The 19,579-nt window shown below is 37.5% G+C and overlaps 1 protein-coding gene across 4 annotated transcripts in view; it reads right to left on the reverse strand.

Annotated features, from left to right (window-relative positions):
* Positions 1–19,579, reverse strand: part of LOC121314330 (high affinity cAMP-specific 3',5'-cyclic phosphodiesterase 7A-like) — a 50,076-nt gene continuing 30,497 nt past the window's right edge. Inside the window, exons 2-14 of one of the 4 annotated variants that reach the window (XM_041247465.1) lie at positions 17,988–18,048; positions 13,643–13,675; positions 13,221–13,310; positions 11,326–11,477; positions 10,610–10,673; positions 9,117–9,212; positions 8,555–8,655; positions 7,388–7,519; positions 6,772–6,863; positions 2,847–2,991; positions 2,449–2,545; positions 2,072–2,152; positions 1–1,810 (exon numbers count right to left, since the gene is read on the reverse strand). In XM_041247465.1, coding sequence (XP_041103399.1) covers positions 1,599–1,810; positions 2,072–2,152; positions 2,449–2,545; positions 2,847–2,991; positions 6,772–6,863; positions 7,388–7,519; positions 8,555–8,655; positions 9,117–9,212; positions 10,610–10,673; positions 11,326–11,477; positions 13,221–13,310; positions 13,643–13,675; positions 17,988–18,048 — 1,356 coding nt within the window. In that variant the 3' untranslated portion in view covers positions 1–1,598. Of the gene's footprint in view, positions 1,811–2,071; positions 2,153–2,448; positions 2,546–2,846; positions 2,992–6,771; positions 6,864–7,387; positions 7,520–8,554; positions 8,656–9,116; positions 9,213–10,609; positions 10,674–11,325; positions 11,478–13,220; positions 13,311–13,642; positions 13,676–15,457; positions 15,791–17,987; positions 18,049–19,579 lie in introns of all 4 variants that reach the window. The other 3 variants (XM_041247462.1, XM_041247464.1, XM_041247463.1) reach the window with 3 other exon arrangements.

The following is a 19,579-nucleotide window of genomic DNA, read 5'->3' on the forward strand; positions in this document are numbered from 1 at the left end:
CATATGCCAACTTGTTTATTCAAAAATGTCACTGCAACAGACATGTATAAAAAAGATACAGCAAAGCCTTTCCAAATGGCTTCAAACTGAAGTCTTCTCCCCAAAATGGCGGTCATAACAAATTGTAAACAGGATTATCAAACAGTCTTTTACAGTAATAACAAGAAAAAATACAAATGAAGTGAAATAAGAAAACCATTACAATTGTGCTTACTGTACAGAATCAAAACAACTTTAAAAAAATGGAATGCTTGAAGTTTAAAATATATTGGTATTCAATTTCTAACTAAAAAAAAAAAAAAAAAACATTTTATCACACCAAGGCCAACAGTTTGACAATGCAATAAAAGTGAAGATAAAAAAACAATGCACCTTTTTACGAAAAGAAAAATTGGTTTGGTCACTTTGCTTTATGCATAGTTTTAAGGCATCTGTAGCAATGTCTTACAGTTTTCCTTTTCAGTGTGGCTGTCCATTGAAATTGTCACATTTTCAGGTAATAGTTTCAATAATATATTTTTTTTTTTTTCTTGAGTTGAAAGAGGACAGGCTTTAAGGTCACCTGCCTCCCTAGTTTCTTTTAGAGAAATTGGCAAACACCCTGAGCTAATTTTATATCAATTAATTTAGTTTTTTTTTTTTTCTCACGTGAAAGAGCTCTTCCAGTGTAAGGAGGGTAATAACCATGTGCTTTGCCATCATTGAAAGATCCACAGATTGTTACGATGACAGCTTCCCAAACAATTCAAAAGTCCAGATGAAAAAGGTTTAGTTCAAATGAGTCACATTTTCCAACCTCTACTGGACTACCTGGGGCTGATTACTATATCTAATATGGTAGGACCAAGTCACAGTGCAAGACCACTGAGAACTGGAGGCTTTTGTGGCACTCAGTGTGTTTTAGAGATGCAGTCTGAATTTTGTTTTAGCAATAGGACAACATTCCTATTTAAGTGGTTCTTCACACCTGTGCTTCAAGGCAAGTTATAAATCCAACTTTACAAATAATAATAAAAAATAATAATAAATACACATTTGTAAACAGTCTTCATGGAGGCAGCAAAAGCAGTGGCCTTTTCACATTTTATCTAGATTTTATAATAAGGAAGATACGCTTAAAATGCATTACATTTGGGTTCTCTGTACAGCTGAAGAAACCCCCTTTTTTTTTAAGAAATAACAATCATTTAAAAAAAAACATTAACAGCAATAACAAATATTAAAAAGTTGTCAACCGGCACTTTACCAGAACAAAAGTAAGCTTCCTTTACTGTTCCCTTTCAAGAATTATGTGTTTAAGATAATTAGGCAAAAAAAGAAATTTAAAAAAGCCAAATGAGGTATCTACGTATTACTTTATGTTAAGAAGGTGGTGAAGCTACAAAACAAAAACAAAAACCAGTTGTTTTAGGAGGTGGTGTGGGGAGAGGGGGGTTAATTCCTTTCTGGCATGGGTTTCTAGGCAGTCATGGCAGTTGGAGTTAAGTCAGGTCAGGTTTAGTTCCCCTTTTCCCACAGTTTTTTTTTTTTTTTTTTTTACCATTTCACTTACACCAGGTAAAGCCTACCGTACTGTATGTGGGATCTGGGAGAAGGGGTCATAATTCTCTGCTTTCCTGAGGTAATATATCTGAGTCAGCCTCCTCTAAGGTAGGATCTGTGTCGTCCCCGCTGCTCGCATGCTCCTGTACCATTCCCTTCCAGCCAGCTTTGTTCAGTGCAAGGTAGCCGAGCATCGTCTGAGAGAGCCTGGTGTCCGAGAACCGAGCCCACTCCACAAACAGGGGCTTCACCACATAGGTCATGAAACCTAGGACACAAGAAGACACCCTTAAGAATGCTTCAGGAATATTTACAGCCATTAATAGTCAATCTGAGGTTCTTCACATTGACCCCCTCAAACAAGCCTCTTTGAGTGCAGGTCAGTCTCGGTGACCACTGCTTATGTTCTACCTGTTATATGTCTTTCATGCACTTCCCATTAATTATCTGGCCATTCTTAATCATTCATGCCATTAAACTGATAGAACAAAAGACTTGAGACAGTACATTCCGAGGAACTTTAGCTTACCCATTTGAATATTTTCAATAGTTTGTGTTTGGCTGTCACATAGTGGGCTTACATCTAGTTTATGTTTCTTTTCAATGTCACCTTACAAAAAAAAAGAAAAAAAAAAGCATTTAAAAAGAGAAATACTATAAAAACATTTTTTTTTTACATGGTAGTAAAGGTAATATGGTTCTGTATACACCAGAATGCAAGTTAATATTTTTTCACAGTAATACATTACACAGAAAAGCTATTCTATAAATATGATGGACCAGTGTCTTACTGAGGCAATGCCCGAAACGAATCCTAAACCAGTTACTAATCCTAAACCAGTGTCAGCGTACAGGAGGGGGTGAACATGGGCTGGCCCAGATTACTCTACCATTTTGTGAACTTGCCTTGATGGAAGAATTCCTCAGTCACTTTCTCACTCCAGTGCTTACTCAGTTCCCAGGTCCTGCATGGGTTACAAATATCAGCACACTTGAGTGCCATCTGCAAAAAAGAGAAGAGAACTGGTGGTGCCTTATACTATGTTCTTTAATTAAAACAAGGAATAACGATTTACAAGAGTAAGACTGATTTGATTTGCTACTAAAGGGGCAGCAACTAAATAAAATGTATTGTACATTTGTAATAGCTCTTAAGAGAACTGAATCATTTCAACCTTGTCACACATATCAAAACCAGATGAATGTGATTTTCTTTTTTACACTGTAATTTTGCTTCAATGGGGTTTCACTTACATATTTGCTTTTCATACAATGTAATGATACCAGGAGTATGACAGGTTTACCTGAAGAATAAAATGTCGATGACCAGCATCGTCTAAGCATAGGTCTTTCCGATCCAAATGTGTTCTGAACTGCAACAAGTATTCATTCTGTCTGCTGATGTCAGTGGCTAGAATGAGGGAACCCAACTCTCTCTCGATTCTCAGCCTAAATAAAATAAAAAAAAATTACTGAAATGTTTATTTACACTGCTGCAAGCATTTGAAAAGCACATTTTGAAAACACAGAATAATTAAAAAAAAAAAAAAAAAATAAAAATATATCCTCATATATATTGTATTTCTGTAGCGCAACAGTGACCCCAAGTGGTCAGAAATGTCCATCCACTTTAGTCCTTCACTTTTATTAAAGGTTTTAAAACTTTACTACAGTATAGGCTACTGAAATACTGGTAAGCTTTTTAAAAATACAACCTTTTCAAAACACAAAATAAAGCAAATGCCTGAAGACATTATATATTAAAAAGAGCATTCAGTGTATTTTTTATTCCCAATAACTATAAAACATATTTATCAATTGTCATTTCAAAGTTAAGAAATACTTTGCTATTTAAGCATGTACAATGTTTTACTGTATAACATACTATATACAGGTAGTGGACAGAAAAATGGAAACACCAATGTAAAGTCACTTAATAGGGTGTTGGGCCACCACGTGTGGCCAGTACGTCCTGTATACGCGTTGGCAGAGTCTTCCAGCCTTTGGAATTCTGCAGGAGGGATGCGGCACCATTCTTCCATGAGAAAGTCAATCAACTCACACCTGGTTGACTCAGGTGGAATCGCTCTCTTGGGCATTGTTCCAGAATATCCCATAAATGCTCGATTGGGTTCCGATATGGTGACTGAGAAGGCCATGACATATGGATAACATCAGTGTCATGCTCAAACCACTGGGGGACCACACATGCTCTGTGGATGGTGGCATTGTGATCCTGGAAGACAACCCCCCCCCCAGGCAGGAAAGAAATGCTGCAACATGGGGTGAAGATGATCACTTAGAACCAATAAGTAGCGATTAGCATTGACCTTGCCTTCTAAAGGAATGAGTGCACCCAAACCATGCCAGGAAAATGTGTCCCACAACATTAAGGAACAACCAGAACCTAGAGTCTAGTTTTCAGCATTGGAGGTAATTTAATAGAAATGGATGACAAAGCAAAAAAAGCAAAATATATTTCGGTGATTGATTGTGTCAAGATATTTCCCAATGAAACTATAAATGCAGATGGATTTAATTGTTTTGTATATCTTAATGTGTCTTTGGAGAAAATATGATTGATCGCTATTTAGCTTCAGAATCATACATTAAACAAAAGGCTACTACAAGGATGAGCAATACTTGAAGATAATATCCTTAAGGAATAGAACGAAGACAAGTGTTGAATTGACAACAGAACTGGCAGAAGGCACAGGTGTCATTAAGAAATAGATTACAATTATTTATTTAAGTTATTTTTTTGCAATTATCCAAAAATGGTAATTCTAAAAGTATTCATACCCTGACAAAGAAAATTAAATTAATAGCTATTTCAGGCATCTTTAGCAATAATAAACTTGTTTCTTGGTGAAAGAACCTTTTTTCTTCCAGACAGAGGGAGCGTTGTACTTCTTGATAATAGAAACAATAGTTGAAATTGGGATACTCGGATGCTTGGAAATCTTCTTGTAAACTCCTCCAACTTTATTATTTTCTGCCTAAGGTCTTCAGATAGATCTTTACTTTGTCCCACATTGACATTTTGGTATTGACAGCAAACATCCTATGCCTAACCCTCTCTAAGAATGTTCACCTACAATCCAGCATTTTCAATACAATTCTGCATTATCATACTGAAATTTCTAGCACCTTTAGACAATACTATCATAGCATCAAAGGGTATGAATATTTTGAATTAGCATTTTTGGACTTTTTTCCTCATATATATATATATATCTATATATATATATATATATATATATATATATATATATTACAGTGCCTTGCAAAAGTATTCAGACCCCTGACCAATTCTCTCATATTACTGAATTACAAATGGTACATTGAAATTTCGTTCTGTTTGATATTTTATTTTTAAACACTGAAACTCAGAATCAATTATTGTAAGGTGACACTGGTTTTATGTTGGGAAATATTTTTAAGAAAAATAAAAAAAATGAAATATCTTGCTTGCATAAGTATTCAACCCCTGTGCTGTGGAAGCTCCCAGTTTGCACCAATGAAAGAAATTGCCCTAACGAGGACACAATTACCTTACCATTGGCCTCCACCTGTGAACCATTAAAGTTGCTGTCACATTTTCTAGATAAAAACCCCACTGTTGAAGGATTATTGGTAAGGCTGTGAATCTGAAGGAAAATGAAGACCAAAGAGCATTCTACAGAAGTTAGAGATAAAGTAATACAAATGCATAGATTAGGGAAAGGGTACAAAATAATATCCAAGTGTTTGGATATCCCAGTGAGCACAGTTGGATCAATAATCAGGAAGTGGAAGCTGCATCACACCACCCAGGCACTGCCAAGAAAAGGCCGTCCCTCAAAACTCAGTGCTCAAACAAGAAGGAGACTTGTGAGAGAAGCCACAGAGAGGCCAACAATCACTTTGAAGGAGCTACTGAGTTCAGTGGCTGGGAGTGGAGTAATGATGCACCAGTCAACCATATCAAGAGCTCTGCATAACACTGGGCTGTATGGGAGGGTGGCAAGAAAGAAGCCGTTACTCAAAAAGTACCATCTGAAAGCACGTCTGGAGTTTGCTAGAAAGCATGAGAGTGACCCAGCTGCGATGTGGGAAAAGGTTTTGTGGTCAGATGAGACCAAGATAGAGCTTTTTGGCCAAAACTCAAAGCGCTATGTGTGGCGCAAACCTAACACTGCCCATGCCTCAAGACACACCATCCCTACAGTGAAGTATGGTGGTGGCAGCATCATGCTGTGGGGATGCTTCTCATCAGCAGGGACTGGGCATCTTGTTACAACTGAAGGAAGAATGGATGGAGCAAAATACAGGAAAATACTGCAAGAGAATCTGCTTCAGTCTGCTAAAAAACTGAAGCTCGGGAGGAAATTCACCTTTCAGCAGGACAATGATCCCAAGCACAAGGCCAAAGCAACATTGGAGTGGCTCAAGAACAAAAAGGATGAATGTCCTACAGTGGCTCAGTCAAAGTCCTTGTCTCAATCCCATTGAGAATCTGTGGCACTATTTGAAAATTGCGGTCCACAAGTGTTGTCCAACCAACCTGAACAACCTGGAGCAAATCTGCGAAGAAGAATGGGCCAAAATAACTCCAACACTGTGTGCAAAGCTGGTACATACTTACCCCAAAAGACTTAAAGCTGTTATTGCAGCGAAAGGTGGCTCTACCTTACAATAATTGATTTTGAGTTTAAGTGTTTTAAAATAAAATATTGAACAGAACGAAATTTCAATGTACCATTTGTAATTCAGTAATATGAGAGAATTGCTCAGGGGTCTGAATACTTTTGCAAGGCACTGTGTGTATATATATATATATATATATATATATATATATATATATATATATATATATATATATATATATTAAAAAAATATATTAAATCACACCTGTTTGCTATTGATATGAAATTGTACTGAAAAGCAATTATAAGTAATATAAATTATTAACATAATGCTATTGTAGCCAGCCAAATCTGTGAAAGAAAACCATTTCCAGACAGATGTTTGTGAAAAAAATCAGGGTAACATTTATTCTTGTGTCTCCCGGATATTCAAGAACTTGATTATGCATTTGCCAATTATACAAAACGGCAGCCTAAAATGCACATTAAAAATTGATGCCAGAAGTTTAGAGAGTCATATCTAGGCCAAGGCCAGAGGATACTTCTGTTTCATCAGCAATCCAACCTATATATAAAACCTGTAGAAGGTCAGTATCCATACCTGTCTTCCAAGGGAAGGTGTGCAAATAACCCTGACTCTCGAAGCAGGCCCACAGCTGATCTCCAGTGGTGATTTTCTAAAACTGAGGTATTCTAGAAAAGAAACCCATATTCACAGTACTCATTTAACACTGTAACATTATGTAGCAGTATCACTGTAAGTATGTTTCACATACATTAAGGCCTCTCCAGATGCAAGATAATAAATAGTAAATATATAATTCACATTTCTATAGCGCCTTACATCAAGGATCCCAAAGTGCTTCACATACACACAAAAACAAGTAAACCATTCAATTAAAAACAGTCTAAAATGTTATAACAGTAATTTAAAAAGTGACACGTGGTTTTAAATTTGAAAAAACGAAGATAAAAATCTTCTTTGTAAAAATGGAACAATGAAAAAAGTCTAATAAAAATATTTAATAAAATTGGAATTAATTAAAAATAGGAAGTTCCCTTCAACAGTCAGCTCGGTACTGCTTGCTTTTTCCCTAAATTAGCACATGTTTTCTTTTATACCAAGTGTGCAGAAGACCGCATGCAATGAATAGTAAAAATAGAATTGAAAAATCTGTATTCAAGTGGAGTTTCTAGGCTGTGAAAAGGAGCCTCACCTTATACAAAGTTGCTAAGTAATGGTTTGTTTTTATGAGGAAAGGCTGATTAACACCTGGATGATCCAAGTCGTGTGTTGTAGCTGCCAACAGAGCTAGCAGGATATCCCATGGGGTGAGAGATTTGGCAAGCTTCAAGAACAAGGACATGTTTTAAAAATAGTAACACACAACATCCTTTGTACAATGCCTTTGTAGTATTTTAAAAGTAATCTAACAAAATAATCATATATATTTTCCCACCATGTACATGCATTCACTGTATAGGTCAGTTTTGAAAAGGAAAACTTTTTTCTTTTTTTTTTTAAAACATGATGTCAGGTTTAACGAGATCTCCGTTTAACGAGATCTCCGTTTGCACTCCTTGCCTTCAGACCGTCTTGCACTTTCTTGGACATTCCACCTGGAAAGGGAAATTGTCCCCATCCTTTCAGAGCCTTCCTTCCTGTCAGGTCACCAACCAACTGCTTCCCCTAATGACTGACATGCTTTGCAGCCAGTAAGATACTTTGCCCCTGAAGAAAACTGCTGTGGTGAAAGGACATAGGAAGTGGTACCCAACAAGCCAGATGGTATTTAATCCCACCACTTGTTTAGACTACTTAAATAGACCAGCACATTTTGAAGAAGAATGACCCTCGAGTGTTGTATGACTGGAACATTTTGGTCTTGTGGAGACTGTTGCCTTGGAGGAGTTCTGTGGTGAAATGACAGGATCACAAACTACCAGAAAGTGGGGCATGCAAACGGAGCTCTCGTAATATGGTCTCATATTTTTTAAATAAAATAGAAGTGCTTATTTCAAAACTGCACAGCGCATAGAACTACAAAACAAGTAATACTTAAATTATTTCAATTGTGCACTGAGTATTTAGCCAACATTTATAAAAGTGCTAGGTCTTTATCATCTGGAGGAAAAAAAAAACAAACAAGAAAAACACCACACACAACCCCACAGGATTCTAATACAGCACCCATCTAAGGGCATACTGCAATGTGAAAGGTACCGTTAGATGTTGGCCAAGGAGTTTCCAGAACAGTAAAAACGTGAAGTTGGCATCTCAAATGGTCTATATTAGCAGTTGTACAAAAATATACAAGATCCAGTCACAGGGATGCTTAATAATGGAAAAAGTAATACATTCATTAGGATCATTCCTCACTCACCTTGGGCTCTTTTAAGTAACAGTGCATGGCCTGAGTCACGTCTGCAGCATGGACTGCATTGTGGTAAGGGTTTCGACTGCGGTAGTCTTCTTGAACCATAACTATAAAAAGAACATTTGCAGTGAAGTCTCAAGTGCAGTTTTAGCAGCAGTACAATTCATATTTAACTGCACATAAAACAATGGTCAACATTACATTGTATTGATAACTAAAACTGTGTCAAACCTATTAGGAATCTTTCAGGGAATGAAATTCATAGCATCTAATCAAACTTTATTGAGTAAATATTTCAAATATATCGACAGACGCAACCAATTGACAGTTCTGTCTTTCTGCGTGTTTGCATTAATACAGGTGATTACTACTATTCCTAGAACGATTAATTATTCTTTTTTTATGCATACAAGGCAATCAAGTCAGGACCAGATAAAATATATTTGACGTTGCTGAGTTTAAACCTGAAAAGTCCATTCTAATTACAATTAATTGTATTGTTTATAGCTTTCTCTCACACACACACACACACACCCTTTCGGTTTTTATTATATAGAAAGTTATTTACCTAAAAAACTACGCAGTTTTACCATGTCTAAATGGAAGATTTCAGTAAGTCCATAAAGTTTAAACAAATGAAACGTCAAGCTGACCAAGCTGTTTCCTTTAAGAAAAAAATAGAAATAAAATCAATGTTAACATACGATTATAACAAAAATCAGTTTTCAAAATTAATTTGTAGTATAAGAAAGGCTTTTAAAGCTGCCTGCATGAAATGAAAAAAAAATAATAAAAAAAAAGGATTACCATGACCACTTAATATACCTGTACTGCAATATACAGGGCACGTACAACACGGCTGTGTCAGGCTGACACGGTTCATTTGTATGCTATGTATGTATGCTGTAGGATTTCTTGTTTTAAAATCTGGGATAGCAACTTACATTTACAGAAACCGGTAAATCTGCTTTAGTGAATCACAAAGTAAATGGCATATCACTAGACAGGAAAGACAGAGTACTCTGAGCCATATTTTCAAAGCGTTTCCTCTATTCTTTAATAAACTCCTATTTTTGAAAGTAGAGTAAAAAAAAAAAAAAAAAAAAAAATCACATTAATGTTACAAAATAAGAAACAACTTTAAAAGGTGTTTAAAATAATTTGAAATATACAACTTGGTGCTAGTTTTGTAAAAGTGTGTGTTTTACCTCTTTCAAAAAATAGGATTTAATGAACGATGGCCCTATATCTTGTATTAACTGGTTCAATAACTAAAGTTAACATCCAAGCTACTTGTCAATTCCAGTAGCGGCTGGTGAACTTTGAGATGAGTGGGGTGACGAAGAACCAACTCTTATTTTATCCCCCAACTATAACCCCCCAATATTTCACCTGTCCCACATGTAGGTGGAACATAAAAATCGTTTGGGCTTGTAACCCGAGTATCTGACAGAGCTGTAGTCTCTGTGTGCGAGAGAAAGGCGTGCTGAATAAAAGCCTGTTGGAAAGAAACAAGCGTTTCTTTTGTTTTCTGCCTCCCGTTGAAAAGCTACACTATGTTTGCTTTATAATGTAATTTCGTTTTATTTTTGCATTTCGTTTCATAGGTTGCATTTCGTATTTGCAAAAACATGAGGCTCTAATCATACTGTACAGCTATACACTTCAGTAACTGTCACGGGCGCTGGGTTCAGCTCCCCAGAGATCATTGAAAACTTGCAATGCTTCTACCCACTAAGAGCACAGAAATCATTACTGCACATGTGCTCCAGGGGTGAAAGGCTTCAGCGCCCCAGAACCAACTGGAAACGCTGGCTTGCGGTCTGTTCCGCCCACCTCATTACTGCGTGCGGCAGGGGTGACAGAAATATGCGCTGTAGTGCAGTTAAAATTATTGTAGTGTTAACAGTAGCTACAATTTAATTTAGATCATTATTATTATTACTTATTAATTTAAACTGGTGGGGCAGCACCCTTTGCGCCCGTATACACAAGCCGCCACTGGTCAATTCTCATCTTTAACTGTTGCTGACCATTTCAACGTAAATAAAAGAGTCTTACCATTTGTTAATCTGTCAAAAAGAAATATATCAAAATTCCAACTTCCAACTTTTTCCAGCATACACTAAAAAGGAAAAAAAAAAAAAAAAAAAGAATGTTTAGGTTCTTAACATAAATACATGCATACTATAAATAACCAAGCAAAACTATGGAAATGTGTACAAAACTTACATACAATAGTCAAATCTACTATACAGTACAACATTGCATATCCGACCCCCTGCGGACTGGGGTATAGGCGGATATGTGAAAAAGTCGGATTTGTGAAAAGCATTTACAAATGCACAATGTTGCTATGCGGTTTGCTATAAGCCGCTGTTATAAGTTTGCTTCGTCTTGATACTGCCAACAGCCGATAAGCAGCTCAGTTTGAATATTGCTTCGGCTATTTGAAACAAACAGCCGGTAAGCATTGAGTTTATGAAGCTTGCTTTGTTTGATTCAAATACATTTAAAAGCTACAACAACACATTGCCAGTATCTGCAAGCACGCGCTGCATCATATAAACACACTGCTCACATTGCGACTGGTGTATTGAAACGCCACTGCTACTTGTAGCTGACTGACACACGCACACAGCCCGCCACTCTTAAAGGGGAACACACCAAAAGGATGACTGCCAGAAGACAGTTTGACTTTCAGCCAAAAAAGGTTACAATTCATTATTGTTTTTGTTGTTCATTAATAAGCTGTCCCCTCTAATCTCCAAACAAACCTTTGCTTGACCAGTATAGTCATCATCCAAGATGTATAAAGGATTCAGTGGAGGAACGTCACAGAAGAAGCGAGAGGAGTGCAGGGATCTCTGGAAACTTAACAGTCTCCGAATTTTCCTCGCCGACACAGGCCCCACAGACTCAGGACGTGCTAAAATGACAACATGGAATCCTTAAGAAATGTACAGAAAACCTCTCATACTCCTAATAAAGGAAGCATTTTTTTTGCTTAGTTCCTTCATACAAAGGCAGTTTTTGTCTTGTGTAATATGTCTCATTATTTCACAGAGTTTGAGTTGCGTTCCACAGTCCTCACCCAAACTACATGAGACATGTCTTATACAGGTACAATAAGAGATACTTTACATACGACAAATATCCTTGTCTAATTAGTCTTAGTTACAATTTAATAACATTTGGTGCAGTTTTAAAATGTACATGACATTTTAGTCCAATTTCAATTAATGTTGACATCAAATTCAAAGCCTGTTCAATTTAGTGTTTATTTTTAAATTCATATTAGGTTGTAATCCTTTTTGCTTCTCATTTTTAAATAATGCCACACACTAAATCAGAACCGCTACCCTTTTCAGTAGATCCCATACTGTGGTAAGAGTCCAGTAGGCAAGAGTAGCAGCTCCTCCTTATAATTGAAGTTTATTATTGTGGCTCCAAAGAGGACTACAGTTAGAAAGGTACCTTGGATTCTAGAATGTGCAGCTTTTGAAAACCACATATTCCATTATAGAACCACTCAGTGCTCAATTTAGAAATACTAAATCAATGACAAACATTCTGACTAGAAAGAAAAAAAAATAAAACTTCTAGTAATACTTAATAAACAACAATTTCATTCAAATTCATTACACAATTCCTCTGCCCTGACTTTGGGATGGCTTTTCTTAAATAAATTGATTGATTGACTTCATTATTTTGATGTTATTTTACACAAAACACTTTACACCTACTTAGCTTAGTCTTAGTGACTAGTGTATTAAACCTTATTTAGAAGCAAGTTTTTATCAATATTTTTGAACTTCACACGCCATTATTTCTTGAGTAACCTGCAAACTAGTGGATCTGACTAGTAATAATAATATATAACATTAAGAATGCAAAAAAGCAGTTATAATAATATAAGTTACTTATATTTTAGTCATAATCTGATGAAAAACTATCCTAATGAGGAAACCAGATTGTATAGGATTTGCTATTCCTATGAAATATTCATAGATAGATGAAATGGTATATTATATGAAATATTGAATCCTTAGCTCAAATTTATCTGCATCCAAGTCTCTCACTCAGAGAATGGGGTAGTATTTATGTTTTCCAGGAATCAGGGGTCACCCAGACCAGCTTTCTATCACCAAGGCTTATTGAACACGAGTCCGAAACCTGGTTTTCTATCCATTATCATCCCTATATATAAAGTAAATGGCACTCTTTCTGGGTGGCAATCAATTTTTCTGGCGAACTTCAGGCAAAGTGTTTGCCATTAGCGGCAATCAATCTGTTGGTTGCCAGAGGTTTGCTTTAAAGTTGGCCACTACTGGCAAATGACTGCAAACCTCTGGCAAAATTTTGTGGTTAACTGTTTAGTTTGCTGCAAACTTGCAGCACATTAGCTACAAGCTTGCTGCAAAATATAAACTTTTGTAAGGGTAAGTACTAAACTATATCAAGTAGAGTCGGTCGGCCGGACTATATATTATAAAGCATGTGAAGCTATCCACATTGGTAATTCTCTGTTTATTTGTATTTTACTATTCAATAATATAAAATCCTCTCGCTTACAGCAATAAACAATTAACACATATATGTTTAAACAAATAAATACAAAATCAAATGGCACTTTAAAAAAAAATCTGCTTCAGGTTTAATGAATACTCACAGTGCAAAATGCGGAAATCAACGTATAGGTATGGATGACAGCCTGCTCTTTCGGTTTCAAATCCTACCCGACTCCTTACTCTTACATCACCTAGAAGAAAGTAGTCACAAACACAAAAGGCATTTAAAAACAGTTCTCCCTGAAATTAACTGGTGGTGCCGTTGTTCAGTGCAATTTTACACAACTTTTCAAACATCAAAACACTTGATGCACATGCAGCCACATGCTACAAGGCAGCACTTTTAATTTTTTTTTTGTTTATCCAAATGCACTGCAGCAGACAAAGCAAACAGAAAAAAAGCTTGTGCGACGCATTCAGACAAAAATGAACATTCAATCTCTTCAAAATGGCACCTTTTAGCAACTCAGTTACTGATGCTTGTATATCAGAAGTACAAACTCCCCCACTATAATTTACTTACTTGAAAACAGCAGTTTGAATATTACACAAGCCCCTATCAAAACACCAAAACCAAGTATTAAAATATAATAGAAGCAGACCATCTACTGAAACTACATATACAGCGAACCTAAACCAACAGTTCAGGGTTATTTTTTAACTCTATCTTATTTATATGAAAATACAGAACAGAAAATCAAAATATTAACTTGCTAATATGTAAAAGGTACGTTCAACAATTGTGCATTACTAGCGTCAACCTGTCAAGTCCAATGTTCTCACACTACTGGGCAAAAAAAAAGTTTTGCAGTCATTTGTATTCCGACCAGGTTATCATTACATGGAGAATTTTACTCCCTTTTATTCACTGTACAATTTAAATAATCAACTAGTCTGCTCCAAAAGTTTAGTTTCTCCTAAGAAAAGTTCTTGTTAGTTTTCAATGTATGGTTTTATTTCAAATCTGTCAAAAAACACTGACAAAAATACTTATACATAACCACAAGAGGGAGCCTAGAGCTCACTGAAGCCTTTGAAAGAATTGCATCAATTTGTAATGGTAAATGGGTACAATAAAACACACTACACTCAACATACCAATTGTTCTGTACTGCTAATGATAATAAACGTATTTTTAATCCAACGCTGTAGGTTAAAATACATGATATATATCAATGGTTTAAGAAAAATAATAAGAAAAACAGGTACAACATTTTGGGGGGGGGGGGGGGGGGGTAAATTTCTTCCTGCCAGAAAATTTGGGAATGTGGCTGAAGCTGTAAATTGAATAAATGATGATGATGATGATGCTCCAGTCACAGGTATATAAAAAGGGTGATCGCGGGTATTAATGTTAGAATTAATGTTGGTGAACGTTAGTGTTTGGGCTTGTGTGTTTTGCGGTGCTCTGCTGACATATTGAGAATTATAGTGGGTGTTTAGGGGAGCTGTGAAGCCGTGGCGGCTCAGTGTAAAACCATGGTGTAGTTAAAGTATTGTTTTTGTATAACTGTCTGTTTTGGCCCTTGTGCTTTTTTATTTGTTAATCTGTTTTGTTATTTGTTACTGTATCGTGGACTAAACATGCGAGATAGCACTTCACAGTTTAAAAAAAAAGAAAAGAACACTGAGCAGAAAGGAAGTCTGAAAGAGGAAGTGCTTCCATGGTGCCTCGTCTGTGCAGAGCCCAGGCACTACACAAGGTGCTGCCCCTTTCAGGGGGAAGAGGAGCTACCACTGCCTAAAAGAGGAAGAAGGGGAGGAGTGGCCGGTCTCAGAGGCATGTGTAAGAGGAACAGCTGCTGGCCCGAGGGGGAGCAGTCTCCAGCTGCACGTCCAGAGGGGCCAGCGTTGCTGCCACCAGAGTACCTCTCATCCCTATCATCTATACATCAGGAGGGCTGCTGGGGCACCTACCTCGCCACTCTCAAGGCCTCAAGTTGGTGCCTTGCCTGCAAGGAGTGGGGGCACCTCATGGTCAACTGCCCCCTCCAAAAGGAGGAGGAAGAGGAGCAGCTGCCAGAGTGCCCTGCACCGCTGGCAGCAATGGTGCTGCCAGAGTAACCCACAGCCCTGCCAGCTGCACGTCCAGAGAGGCCAGCATTGCTGCTGACAGCATTACCGCTACCGGAGTGCCCCACGTCTCTGCCAGCGTTGCCACTACTAGAGTACCCCGCACCGCTGCCAGCATTGTCACATTGCCGTTACTGCCAGGACTGGAGTGTTACCCACTGCTGTCAGAAACGGGAGGAAAGGAGCCAGCAGCTATAGAAAGAGGGGAGGGGGATGAAGAGGACCACCTCCACCATAGCATTGACCACCACCCCTATGTCCTGACCTGGTGCTGATGGGTCAGAGCCCTCGATCCAGGCTCCCAGACACTCAGTATTGGTATCCGGACCTTTGGTCGCTGGGCCTAGCTCCCGGGTCGCTGCATCACTAGGCATAGTCAGTCGTCTGGTCCCCTGCTTCGCTCCCCCTGGTGGCCCAGACATCACTCCGTGGTCGCCGGGGCTTGCACCTCTGCCGGCTGCTGCACCTGCCTGGTTGCCAGCCTGTGCTCCCAGCGCCCCGTCCATATCGCCTGGGTTGCCTGTCGCAGGTTCTTGGTCTCTGGGGGGAGGCACCAGGGTTGGGACCAGCCCGCCCTCCAACCCACCCACAAGAATCCCTACGGGGAGAGATGGACATGAGGGGAGGGGGGTTGTTGTTTTAAGGGGAGAGGTGGCCAATTGCGGCTATGTGTGTGTGTGGTGCACATGAGGTGCACAGGTGCAGTGTGTGTGTGTGTGTGTGTGTGTGTGTGTGTGTGTGTGTGTGTGAGGGGGGGGGGGGGGTAAGAAGGTAAATTTCTTCTTATCAGAAAACATGCGGGAATGTGGCTGGAGCTGTAAACTGAATAAATGATGATGATGATGAGGCTCCAGTCACAGGTGTATAAAAAGGGTGAGAACGGGTGTTAATGTTTGAATTAAACGTTGGTGTTTGGGTTTGTGTGTTTTGCGGTGCTCTTCTGACATATTGAGAATTATCATGGGTGTTTAGAGCAGCTGTGAAGCTGTGGTGGCTCAGTCTAAAACCACGGTGTTGTTGTTTTTGTATAACTGTCTGTTTTGGCCTTTGTGCTTTTTTATTTGTTAATGTGTTTTGTTATTTGTTACTGTATTGTGGACTAAACATGCGTGACAGCACTTCACTGCAGCTTTCTTGTCTCCGAGTCTCTCTTCTTGCCTTTAACAACTGAGCCGTGATGCTAACCTGCCATACTCCTACAAGGAGTCCTGTGCCTAACAACACACCAAGAAGTGACAATATCCAGCACACCAATGCCCACAAGTGCCTTGTTGCTTTTATAAAAATGGATTTATAAACGGTTTATAAAAAAGAAAAGGAGAAATCTATACAGTTTTTAAAGACTTAACATTTCGATGTATAACCTTCTACGACAGAAAAAAGTCCCTATGAACATTTTTTTTTTTTGATTCAGTAAATACATTTTTTTCTTTTTTTTTTTAATAAAGACTTTTAAAATTACTATGAAAACCTTGCTTAGGTGTGTTTCAGTTCATTTTTCTGACTTTAAATAACAAAAAACCTTGATAAGTCAGTTTGAGGTCCTGCATCTTTGAGGTCCCTGTCTTCCTGCACATTTTGGTAACATTGTTGCTAGGTAATTCACTGTTTGGTATATGCTAGAGCAAGAGTTTAAGATGCTTTGTTGGGATGAAGACAATTAAGTAATTAATTTAAAGTCAAACTGTATATATTTTTCAGACAGCCAGTCAATTAAGAGGTAACAACCTGATTATGTTGTTTCGTGGTATTAATTTCAAAAGCGAGAGTCGGTGGTTAAGACACTGTGTGCAGTAATGTAAAAAATGTTGAAAAATATAAAAATATCCACAGTGAAAAATGAAGAGTCAGTTTCACAAAACGATGGCTGATAGCAACTAAAATGAGAGAAATAAAACTGAATATTTGACAAATGAAGTTATAGAAAATAGCAAACTGGCTCGTAGTGCAAATTAATATAAACAGGAAGATATGACAAGATCCCTTGATGACAGCAGGTATTTTGACAGGTGTTTTCTTTGATTTTGGTGGCACAGTGATTCGTGGTTAGCACAGGTGCAGTGATTTGCCTTTGTTCCCAAGTAGTTCCTAATTGTGACATTGTGCTGGATATTGTAATGGCTTGGAACACTGATGGACCACTCCTCATGCAGCATTCTGACAATCCGTTTTATTAAACAGGTTGATTTCCAAATGACGTACTGTATACAGTCCTTAAATAATTTACTTTAGATTTACCTATCAAGCTATTTTACGGAAAGAACAGACTAACCTGTTTAGAATATGAAACTCCTGTTACCTAAATAATTTTTACGATTAGCAGCTGACTTGTGTAAGGGGATTTACTTCAAAGTACATGTTTTCAACCGAAATACTGCCTTAGATTCCCAATCATGTACCCTAATTTTATCTCTAGAGACCTATCCAAAACAAATAAAATGAATAAACAAAAAACAGTGATGATTCTTGGATATGCTCTTAGCATTTTGTTTTGATAGTGTTTCGGTACAGTACAGCAAACTCTCACTAAATCCAAAACCAGTTGGGAGTGGGCCCGGTTCAGATTTGTAATTTTTTGTACAGATTCCAAAATCAGCGAGTGCTTGTATAACATTGCAGGTTGCTTTTTACAGCTTCTAACAGCATGCATTTCATTATGGTTTGGATTACACTTCAATTTGGACTAGCAGGGTTCAGATTAGCAAGAATGTCCTGTATGCAACCGATGCAATTTTAGTGCAAGTTGTCAAAAAGCTGATTTTAGGATAGCGCAGCAGTCATGGTACTGTACTTACCTAACATACGAATATACAAAGCAGTTTGATCTGAACTGTCATAGGAGATTGCCCCACGTCTCTGAAAAAAGAAAAAAAGTAGAATTCAAGTTTCACTTTTGTACGATTCATTTTAATCCAAATAAAATGCTACTATGCACGTATTTTACAGCACATACTGCAGAGAGGTCATTAACTTCAAATTTCATGGAACGTATTTGCTCTCGAGTAAGAACACGGAGAGCAGAGATCCATCTGTTAAATTGTGTCAGACAGATAACTCTTTTCTCATAAAATTTAATGCAACAATCACAACATGCTGTCTGTGCATTCAAATATCTGCACAAGAAATGTTTTTTTGGATGCAGCAGCCATGCTACTGACAACATAAGATCAAGTCAGAATATGTTATCCATCAAACATAGTACAGAGTACCATACCAAACATTAAGAAACATACTTATGGCACTGTATCGTTGGCTGAAGATTACTTTATCCCCAAAAAACAAAAGTATACTTTTCAAATTACAACTGATCGACCTTTTTACTCTGTGTTCCAGTAATGAATCCAACATCTAGAAATGTTTCATGGTACTGGTGCTGCATCTTGGACAGAACATTCGGTGCCAAGGTGGGGACGTGCTGTAGTTAAGGGTGCTGTAAGGCAATCTATTTATGAAATGCCTCAGGAAATTGAGGAGATGTTGTTTTGTTGATGTTTATAACATAATTAAGGGTCTAGCTGCACAAATGATAAATGTGTTTTGTAAATTTAACAAGAACTCAGGTTTCTTTTTTTTTTTTTTTTGTTAATACTGTTTTTAATATATTTCAAATCACTGGGAATTAAGGTTAAAACAGATGCAATTTGATTGTGCCTACCCCATTAGTGCTTTTCAGTAACCAAATGAAAAGTTGTTTCCTACACTGAATGTTACAGTACATCCACTGAAATTTACCAGTATTACAAATTCCACACAGGCTGAATACTAAGTAAACTGCTATAACAGTATTGTTCTTTTTGATTCAGCATTGTTCACTTTCAAGGCCCAATTCTTTGCCAGTCCACAAACATTTTTTTTTCTATTTTTCTATCAGTTTTTTATTGTTTACCTTTTCTTTTAATGTGTAGAGGGTACAATACATTAGAATACAAGTTTCCTCATGCCTGGACTACCCGGTACAATCGATCTTGTCTTTTACTTACTGTAGAACATACAAATACAATCAACTGCCTTATACATAACACACTTAATTTTAAAAAGGCTACAGAAAACTGCTGTACAGTGACTCTCAAAAGCCTTACATGCATAAGAGATTCAAATGTTATGTTCTAGGTTTCTGTCTTGAGCACCGATATACTACAGTTCAATAATGAAAAGAAAAAGGATTATGCAAAACAATCCAATATATTATATTTTTAAAAGAAATATCAATTCGGCTGATCGCCATCGATGGTCAAGCATGCGCATTGTTTTGGGATTTTACTGTGTCTCCTTCAAAAAAAAAAAAAAAAAGGATCCACAGTGTGAACAGGCAGGAGCACGTTTCAGATGACGCGTGTTCCAGACTCCATTTCCCAAGTCGTGGGGGGATCAAATAATAATAATAATA

The sequence above is a fragment of the Polyodon spathula genome, chromosome 4 (genome assembly GCF_017654505.1).
Source record: "Polyodon spathula isolate WHYD16114869_AA chromosome 4, ASM1765450v1, whole genome shotgun sequence".
Classification (NCBI taxonomy): Eukaryota; Metazoa; Chordata; class Actinopteri; order Acipenseriformes; family Polyodontidae; genus Polyodon; species Polyodon spathula.